This window comes from Fulmarus glacialis, unplaced genomic scaffold (assembly GCF_000690835.1).
Source record: "Fulmarus glacialis isolate BGI_N327 unplaced genomic scaffold, ASM69083v1 scaffold7031, whole genome shotgun sequence".
NCBI classification, from domain to species: Eukaryota; Metazoa; Chordata; class Aves; order Procellariiformes; family Procellariidae; genus Fulmarus; species Fulmarus glacialis.
This window is the reverse complement of record NW_009192064.1, coordinates 3729-14447: the sequence shown is the minus strand read 5'-3', so window position 1 is coordinate 14447 and position 10719 is coordinate 3729. Positions and strand designations below refer to the sequence as shown.

Here is a 10719-nt window from a genome sequence, read left to right as displayed (position 1 = left end):
GCTAACCAAACAGATAACAACAGACATGCTTTGCCCAGTGAAGAGCATTTCGAGTTCAGCTTTCAGGTTGAATATGTAAACTCTGGTATTGTCATTTTTTGGGGAAAAAAAGGAACAAGAAGAAATGAACCAAAAAACTCCATAATGCATATATTTAATTTAATAAGTATTGAATCTTTTTTCTCTGGGAATAAGGACAGAACACAGAAGTAGTTTAAAAGTCTTGCTGTACAATGCTTTGCAAATGAGATCTATAATAACACAATTCTGTGGTGTTGAAGTGAAATTCTTAATACTGTGTTCTGTTTCTTGAATTAATTTAATTAGTTATTGTTTGCTGAAGAGCTGGAACTATGCCAGGAATTTGAATCCAGACTCAACCAACATGTGTGTGCTCCGTACAAAGAAACTGGATTCAGCTCAGAGCCAGATGTTGTGAGCAGAGCTGAACTGAATGTGAAGGCTGGGAGGACCTGGTCATAGCGGGTGTGAGAAACACGAGCCCAGTGCTTGCACCCAGATGCTGTAGACAGAGCAGTGGACTTAATCAGCACTTCTAATTAATGCCCCTGTGAGCCCCTGATTAGAAACCCAGCACGGCTGGGAGCATTGCAGGTGCTTTGAATTCTACCTTCTGGGAACTGTGGAGCATGTTCCAATTTCCAGTGTCCTTATTTCTTTATGATGAAGGATGTGAACATAACAGGGTACAAGAAATATCTCAGAGAGTGAATTTAGGCATTGCATAAACAGAAATTTCCCCTTCATCTTGTTGGAGGTGATAGAGGGCAAAATCTGGGCTCCCAAAGCCACAGGTGGGAGGGAGCCAAAAGGAGCTGCACTGTATTGGGGCTGGTGTATAGTCCTCTATATTTGAACACACATATATGCAGCTGTCTCAGAAAAACACAGTTTTTCTTTGCAGGCCTCCAGCCACAGTTTTTTGCTTTCTTGGCATCTATAAATGTGGCTAAGAAAAGTCAAAGCGGATGGGGTGTCAGCACAAGTACGGCAGTGATTTGTACAAGGCAAGGAGAGAAACCCACAAACGTCCCCTAATAGAGCTGGAATTTTATTACTCACGTCTTGTCTATTCAGTGGTGCTTTAAATGCACCAGTAGCCACCCTTGGTGTAATAAAGACGTTGTTTATAGCAATATGAAAGTGCTTAGACCCTCGATGTAGGGTCCCATCCTCACCTAGCTATTTATGCCTATTTTCAGTTGTAAGTCTATGTGGCTTAAAAACAGTAGCAAACACTCTTCTAACCAGGACAGTTTTAACTGTGTAACTTCTCAAGTCAGAGCTGCTACAAGTCAGACTTCTGCTACACGAAGAATCTTTGCTGGGAGCAAAGCTGTGATTGGAACAGCGTCGAAAGTGTTTGAAAGTGCTCTATCCTGGGGATGTACCTGGGAGTGCTGTTGATTTTAACTTTGGTTTAGTTAGCATGATTCCTGACATCAGTGTAACGTTGTCTGTTTTTTTTCTCATAGGTTGGCTGGATTAACTGGCTCTCATTCAGAAGGAACTTGACAGCTCTATTTTGCTTTCGTTGAACCTCTCTACTGCACGTCATAAAGATTTCCTAGGTCCAGAGACTGCATGAAAAACAGCTGAGCAGCACAAAAATGTGACTCTGACAAGAGACTCCAAGCTTTCTGACGAGGAATTTTCTACTGATTAGTTTATAATTTAAATGTATAACTGAAGCACGCATAATAGTTAATCTGATAGGGAAAAAAAAGCTTTCTCATTAATTAGGACTGCTGAAAAAGCAGTCACCTGAAGCCTCAAAATGAGTGCTCCGTTAATCCCAAACAAGTCATGTTATGCCCAGCTTCAGGACAACCACAGCGAAATAAAAAATAATAATGAAAGCATAGTGAGTGTGGGGGATACCAATGCCAACCAAATTGTGACAAAAGTTAGAACCACTGAAGGGGATGTTAAGAGACGTGCTTTGATAGATGAGGGTGGGAATATACACTCTGGTGGGTCAGAGAAAGTTACTCATCTGAATACAGAGCAGAATAAACTTCTAACCTTCAAAGACTCTCGGACCTGTCACACCGGTGTACAGGAAAGTAAGCTACCCTCCACTTCAAGCAGGGAAATGGGGAAAGATTGTAGGACCAGTGAAGCTAAGAATATATCAAGGCATATCAGGATTAGCCGAGGACAAAGTCTGTCCAATTTAAAAAGCAGCACAAATGATGCCAACCTGGAGGTTATTTCCAAAGGTGATGTTGACTTCACCCAGAACTTTTCTAAGGGTAAAATGCCCAGGACTGTGGAGATGGAGAGAATAAAAAGGCTTTCTTTGGGAAGACCAAGTAAATTTTCTCCTCAATCTGAAACATTTGCAAAAGACTCTGTTGGCCGCGTGTCCTGTAAACGTCTGCTTTCTGCATCATTGGACTCCATTGACAGGTCGCACCATTTGATAGGAAATACAGAGAAATCACAAAAAACGTCCACAGATCATTTTCTTGGGATGGTGTTTCATCCACTTGACAATACCTCAGAGGAAAATATTATGTTTTATTCCAAACCATCTACCTCAGGGAACAAGAAAATAAGTAAACCAGAAAATGTACCAAATGTTAATGTTGAAAGCACACTGCATACTTCTCATTCTCAACATTCAGCTGTTAAGCCCAATGAGATTGCTAGAAAATCAGAAGCACAATTAGGTCAGGGTGATAAAAATAAAAGACTGGAGCTTAAGACTGCACCATCTCTACAATCTAAAAATATGTGTCAACAAAAGATTGAGAGAATTATGCTGGTGGAGTTCCTGGGATGTCAAGAAGATGAAAATACAGCAGTGCAGGAACAGGAAGGTTCTGGGTCTGATGCATCAAGATTTCAAGCATCCCATTTTAAAGACACCTGTAATACAGTAGAGGATCCATTGTCAAGCCAGGTTGTAACCTATCCTGATGACAAATTGCTAAGTGATAACGTCACCATCGGTGGGGAAGGGAGAGGAAGCAATGACAGTGACAATGGGGCAACTCGCCAGGTTGGTGAGGAATATTTTACTGACAAAGAAGTGGAAACAATATTCCCACTCACCTGCGATAGTAAATCCAGTGGCAAAGTGACACCTAGAAGAAATGAGAATTTACATGAAGTTGACGCAGGTTGTGCTGAAACAGTTGGTGAAGAGATATCTCTTATACATAATATTAATCTACCTGACAGCAAACCCTTGAAAGTTAATGAGAATAAACTGATGCTAGTCAAAGGAAACACCCAGGATGCTGCTGTGCCTGCTTCTGATCTCTCAGATCAGCACGGAGCACGCAGTGCAGAGACAGTGTCAAACCAACAACCTGACAACCATGACAGTGATTTGGAAACCTCGAGATTTTCAGTTCCAAGTAAAAAGACAGCTAATGCACAGAAACATCCTCCTGAGGAAGCACCAGAGAGCTGTAACGTTTCAGCGAAGGCTGATGCCTTTTTATGTGTCCCAACTTCCGTGCACCCGGTGGCAACGCTCGATGTTAATAGTCAGCCCACACTATCAAACAGTAATTTGAAGGACCTTTATGCACTTCATGTTGACAAACTGTCACCCTCCTCAGTCCTACCTCCCATTGACAGTACGCAGTTGTTAAACATATCCCCTAAAGTGCCTATCAAGACTGCTTGCAGCAGCGCCATCCCAAAACCTATCCTGGTCCACTCCAAGGGCTCCCTCACAGATAAGGCGGATGTGGACAGTGATTGCAGTGAAAAACTGGAAGAAAGCATCGAGATGAAACCCACTATACCCAGGCCCAAACCTGTGAGACCTAAAATCATCACATACATTAGGAGAAACCCTCGTTCGATAGAGCAGCTCGACCCTTCGTTTGCGCCAGCGGGGCTGCCTTTCGGTAGCCCTGCGTGTGGCATGCCCATCTCTACGGAGCAGAAGGCATCCAACGGAGGGGAGGTGAAGCCCCCCAGCATCCTGTATGACAAATTTAAACCTGATCTCCAGAAGCCAAGACTCTTCAGTTCTGGTCTGGTGGTGTCGGGAATTAGGCCCCCGGGACATCACTTCGGTCCAATGAGCGAGAAGTTTCTGCAGGAGGTAAGGAGGCAGCTTTGACAGCCTCTTTTGTATGCCAGGTGGTGATCATTTGCTTACTTGTTGCTGCCAGAAGTTAGTTCTCAAACCTCAGATAAGAAATAAATCCTAAATCAAGGCAGTGTGTGATCATTAGAAATAAACTTACTTAACTGTTTCTGGCACTGACCCTGTTGTGATATCTGATCTGTCACTGGAAGCTGTCACTGTGTTCCTCCAGTTTTTCCCAGCAAACCAGTCACCTGCTAGTAGTATAAATAGGGATGTTTAGAAAGGAAAAGACACACTGTTTGAATTTATCCATAAATGGAATTTCTTTTTTTTCCCCAAAGAATAGCTTTGGGAAATGAATGTAATTTGCCCACAGAGACTTTTCCTTCTTAATGGGAAAGTTGGCAGGTTTTTGCGGACAGAGGTCTAAACTAATTCCCTTCTGTTTAGCTGTACTGAAACCCAGGGACTATCAGAGCTCTTGTTAGATTATATATATCATGCAGGAAAATATTTACCTTTGACTCATTTTAAAGCCATGTGTTATATTGACCTATACCTTAAGTAAGAAAACTTCTTTCCCTGGAAAGCCTTCCTGAGCAGCCAAAAGGTGATGGAAGTCCCTCTGGCCAATTCTGGCTCCTGATATCTCATTGTGTTTCCACCTTGATAAGTTGGGCAGGAGTCTTGGTTCCCTGAAATCCCTGCTGGGAGGTGAGCACAGTGAGGAAGGTTGACCTTGCTTGGAAGGTGGAGAAAGGACAGGGAAGAGGGAGCTACGTTCAGGTCTGTGATGTGCCCTTGTGTCCGCTGCTTGGGACCTGTGGTAGCTTAACAACCAAACTTTTTATATAAATACTGAAGATCACACAAGTGTATTTCATTAGAATCAGTCTTTTTAAAAAAGAAAAATTTTTTTTTGCTGTGTGTCTCATGGTGTTATTGAGGCTATTTTAATGCCTGCCTCATTCTACGTACAGTATTTACCCAAGGAACAGCAATGAAATAACAAATTTGGTGGCAGCGTTGACAATCAAAAGCCAGCAAATCCCCAAATTAAGGTATCGTGTGTGAGTGTAGATTGGCCCTTATAGCATGTTAACAGGCAACCTCCTGAAGTGATCATGGATTATATATTATATATTATATGCTCTATTCATAGAGCACCATCTCATCCCAAACACAGAAAGGACAGTGCTCCCTGCCCTTTCCCCTCTAACTTCAGTTTTGAGCTCTGTCCCTTATATTTTGCGTTTGGAGGAGGAATTATTAAAGTCATCGTGAGCTTGTCTATGCGAGCCATTTTTAGTATATCTTCACAATCACATTGTAAGGTGAGGGAATATTACTAGGTTATTACCGTTTAATGTATGACTATGGAAATTAAAGCCAAAATAACGCAGACTGTGCAGCTATTTGGCTGTTTATAGGGTGACATGACCCTCTGAAGACCATAGGTGTCTATGCCCCATACAGTTGGGGTTCAGATAATCAGGTAGGATCAGCAGACACATCTGGGAGCAAAGGACCAATTTCTGTGCACTGTTGAGGACTGTCTTTAACATAAGAAGGCCTCAGCTTGTGGCAAGTCTGCAGCATGATTTACTCTGGACTAGGGTTAGAAGGAGTACACTTTGAGCTGGAGAAGATCCAAAGCATCTTCCCCCACCAAGCTGCTTCTTCAGAGAAGCTGGATTGCCTGGAGGAGAGGCTGGGAAGGAAAAGTCAATCAAACTGCGGTTTGTGTTAGGAGTTTGCATTAGCCCAGGAGTCAGGAGCTGATAGCAGAGGGTGGTATTTGCGCTCTTGGGCTGCCACCCTAAAAGCAAGTATCTTAGTCCCCTGGTAGTTGGGGGAATGCAAAGGGGACTGATTTAGCTCCAGTATGGATCAAGAAAAAGGAAAATGGTTGATCCATGGAAATGGACAGATGCTTAGAAGGGCAACTGTGCACAGTACAGGTTCATAGCAGATGACTGATGTGTAATCTGAAATAAAGCAATTAGGATGGGTTGAGACAGATCAAAATCACCTTGGTGAAGGGACACTGTTGAAGAGTCAGAGATTTTGGAGACAAGGAGACTCTGGGGCAGGATGGGTACTCTGCATTACCTCTGTGAGGGGAAAAATCCCAGTCTGCCCTGTTTCACTCATCCAGTTTGGGTTTTGGAGGGCTTTGATTAGCATTTTATAGCTCTTTACATAGCTATGATAGGGAGTGTTAATAGCTGCTATCAATCAGACCTGTAATCTCTAAGCTAGCTAAATGGTAGGAACAATTAAATACCGCTGTGGGTGCCACAAACTGGAAAAAATTGGAAGGTGCTGTCTCGGACAGGAGAGGTGTCTCTCGGACAGCAAGGCCTGGAGAGCTGTCTGAGAAAGACTCGAGGGCTACCTCTGTGCAGCAGGGAAGCTGCAGGGCTCCTTGAGCTGCCTGTGCTAAGGCCCACGTAGGGCAGCTCAGACAAAAATCCCAGCTCAGACGTGAAGGCAGTCCAGCTGTGCTTAGAGACTGCGTCTGTAATGGAACTGAGTTAAGGTTAAATAGGCAGCTTTGCCTGTGGCATTGGCAACTCCTCAAAGTGCTTTTCTTTGGAACCTCAGCATGGTGTGGAGGTAGATCTTTCATGCCTGTCTTCGTCCAAAAAAAAGGTAGAAAACCCTTCACAGTGAAATGCTTAAAAAACCCAGTCATTGTCCAGGACAGGTTGCTGCTATCCACATACTTCTTCACAACATGGGCTCCCCATCTCAACGTGGACCTCAGCCTCTTCTAGTCAGCACCAGTGGGAATTTGTGGCCACTTTGTGTTCCCAGTTACCTCTGTGGGAAGTAACAGAGCAAACCATGGGACCCAAAGGCTGTTGCTGTGATAGTGAACTCAACAGCGAGAGGGCACGGCCTCCAAGGCTCATGCAAGGTTGTCCATACTGCTGGACTGGGGCCACGTTCCCCAGCTCAGTGTCCACCTGTGCCAGTGTATGCTCACCCAGAGGCTGTTCCCAAGGACCAGCATGGATTAGACCAGCCTGGTCTGCAGGGTGAAAGTTTACCCATATAGATATGGTCCGTGCTTTGCCAGAGAGTGGTCCTTGGCTCACTTTATTCACTACTTTATGGCTGTTGCCAAGAGTCCTGCTTCTGGTGGGGGTCTGTAAGGAGGTCTGCTGATCACCAGCTCTCCTGCCTGCCTCCTCAAGGCTGCGCCTGCCCCGTTCAACCACCTCCTTGGGCCCGTTCCCCAGCACAGACATCTTTCTGCTCCAGAGAGCATGGACTAAAGCCTGTTGAAACGAAAGGCCTGTAGGGGAAAAAGGGGTAGGGGGAGTTGTTTTATATATAGTCAAACCAGCAATTTTCTCCCCCTAATCTCATTATCTGAACTGCCTGAACCAAATTTCTTTTCCCAAATAGTTGCCTGAAGCAGGCACTTGACAAGAAAATTCTTGCTTGAGGCATTAATGTTTGACGATGTTATAAACCAAGTAACAGGAAGGAAAGTGTTGGGCATCCTTACCTGCTGGCTGAGCTGCCAGCTCCGCTCAGGATTACCCAGCCTGTGGAAATTCCTGTACGCTCCAAGTATTTGCTGCAGACTTGGCAGCTCTTTCTAACAAGTTCATTAAATGGGGTGAGTGGGGAATGAGCAGACAGCCACACAATAAAACTCTGAGCTGAGCTTCTTTTTAGCTGACAGGCTGCAACAGATCTTTTCTTTAAAAGTCCGTCATACAAAAATCTAGTACAGGATGCTAACAGGTCTCATATCAATCCAAATCTTTCTGAAGATCTTTAAAATGGCCTTATAATCAGTAATTGCACATGATTCTATTGAGACAGGTTGAATTATACACTTCATGAATTCACCGTTAAATAGAAAAGAAAAAGGTATGTGTCTTCATAGCAAGTTTATGTCCCCCAAAATTGGGCTCTTCAAGAGATAGTTGGGTAAATCCTTCTCACTTCTCTCAGCTTGAGAAGATGTTTTATGCTTGTGATTGATTGTTTTTGTGTGCGTGTTTGTTGCTCTTCTGTGTTATTCGTAGCATACTGTCAATAAAGAAAAAAATGAGGTGACTGAAGGTTTGGCTAAGCTGACCCAGTTTATCAAAAATGCATGGTTTCTCTATTTAAAGATTTTCGCTGTTCCTTATACTGAATTACTTGGCATTGGTATGTTCACTGCCAGTTAAATATGAAATGATAGGAAGTGTATAGTGAAATCTGACTGAAATGAATTCATCAGGGAGAGAAAAGATAACTGAATCTTATCCAGGAAAACAATCTCATATCCAGAAGTTGAGAACAAGAAGCTAAACAACTCCTGCAGTCCAAGCCTAGAGAGTCATCTATACAGTAAAAACCTGCATCCTAACTTGCAGAAATAGGTCATAGGAGTATAATAAAAAAGGAAACGGGAAGATCTAATGGCAGGAAATAGGACTGCAAACAAAGGAAAAAATATAGAGCAAAAATATAATGCTCAGTGTTTGTTACATCTGCCCTCCTAGTTCCTGTGCAAAAGCCTCAAATATTCTATATTTAATAGTTTAAGGCCAATCTTGTTTCTTTTAGCATATTAAAGATTTGCTAAATTAGGATTAAAGCTCTTGAAGCAGCTAGGATCAAAGCTTTTGTAGGCAATGTTGAAGTGCATATTCTAAATGCTTATAATTGCTAAATAGAAATTGATTTGGCATATTATATGCATCATAACTTACAGCAGAGTTAATTAAATGGCAGTTACATTTCTTCCTAGGTAGCCTATGGCACTTTTTGATTAATTTTTAAACAAATTTAGTTCAGATTTCCTGTTTCCTAAGCTGTTTTTTTTTTCCTTTGGCCTAAATGGGATGCACTGAAAAAATATTCGTGGGTCCTTTCTACATTATGATGATTTTGCATTTTATAAGAAAATGGTAAAGAAGTTGGACTCTACCCGGAAGAGCAAACGGTTCTTTGCAAATGAGAGAGATGAAAACTACTGACATTGCTCTGTGTCCTTGTCCTGAGTCACGAAGCAGCACAGCGAGGTGGGAGTCAGAGCCCAGCTTGAGTGTAGAAAGATGCAAGGGCTGAATTGGGGAACCAGGTCATTCCCTGACTGCAAGTTCCCCGGTAAGAGCCAGTTTGCTGGAAATACTTCCAGCTTGGGACTTACTGTGCTGTCCTCACAGTATACGCCCATTAAAATACTGAGAGATTTGTCACCGGTTTTAGCAAAGCAGCATCTATTTGTGATAAATGGTAAGTGTTTCACATCTGCAAATTTGCTTTTTTTCTCCAATTCAAATGGGCAGGTGAGTTTTATAGCTCTGATTTGGAATATTGAATAGCCCCCTGAAAATGTAATGTACAGAAACGTGCCCACCTCCACAACAAGGTCTCTTTTCAGGAACTTCAGGGGCAGATTACAATGAACATTTTGCAGTAAGAACATGTAGAGTTTTTTTTTCCTCACACAGACATTTTGACAATACCATTTCTCTGATAAAATGAACTGAAAATACCTTCAGCTTTATTTTTAGCTGTTAAAACTGACTTCCACCAAAATTGTATCTCAGTAAGAATATTTTAAATAACTTCTAATAAAAATTCCACTTACACACTCTGTTAGTGTATCTACCTCTGTAAGTAATATCACCTTTCAGGACTTAACAGTAACTTCATTTTCACTAATTGAAGATCTTCCATTTGTCTATTTTCTTTTGAGGAAGAGATCAATTCTTTATTTGGGTTTAGTTGTGTCTTGAGACTGTGATGTGTGTATTTTTGGAGAGTGATTCATATGGTAAGACCATCGCTTTTTGAAAGTGATAATCAGTCTGCAGTGCTCTGAAGCCCAGATTCACAAGGAGGGAAAATTAGCCTTTATAAGCAATTTAGAGCTCCATATTTTCTGGATTTATTGATTTATTGCATAATATCTATGTTAATGATTTTTCTGTAGGTTGGGGAAAGGCCTGCAAAAGATGAATTTTGCCCTCCACCATATACTCACTACGAGGTCCCACCAAGTTTTTATCGATCTGCCATGATACTCAAGCCACAGTTAGGACTGGGTGCAGTGTCCAGATTACCGTCTGCAAAGAGCAGGATTCTCATTGCAAGTCAAAGATCCTCAGGTAGCTGTCTCCATCAGCAAGGAGAAATAACGAGTGCTCCCAGCCTCTATCATCCTGATGCTTCAGGTAAAGTATGAACTTCCTTGCTTTTCCTTTAACTGTAGTCACCAATAAGATTTTTTTTTCAGAAGGAAATATCACAGAATGAGCAACATCTTCACCTGATACTACAAAGCTCCAACAGCACTCTATGAGGTGTGTCTTTATGCTGCACCAAGGCTGACTAGGGGGTCTGGGACTTGCACAAAGGTTGTTTAACGGGCCATTGCCAAAGAAGGAGAATCAACTTCAGTAATAATTCTCACTGTGCTCTTTTTTATCTTTCTCCTCCTTGTAAATGCCTGAAAAGTCTTTGCTTCTGCCCCCGGAAGATAATGGGACATTTTCTTCCATCATGAAGACCCCGTCATTCAATCTGAATATGACGTTCCCCACCATGTTGTGCTCTGAAAGCCTGGGCAGATGTGCCAGCAGAGATCTTGATTCTGTGAAACCCTGGTATACACCTCTTTG

At 42.4% G+C, this 10719-nt stretch overlaps 1 protein-coding gene across 1 annotated transcript; it reads left to right on the top strand.

Annotated features, from left to right (window-relative positions):
• Positions 1 to 1798: 1798 nt before the first annotated feature.
• LOC104070938 (microtubule-associated tumor suppressor candidate 2-like) lies at positions 1799 to 10272 on the top strand (the record flags this gene model as incomplete). Its single annotated transcript, XM_009586914.1, has 2 exons — positions 1799 to 4090; positions 10032 to 10272. Coding segments are annotated over exons 1-2 (2533 nt in total), but the record flags the coding sequence as incomplete, so codon positions are not given.
• Positions 10273 to 10719: the final 447 nt, after the last annotated feature.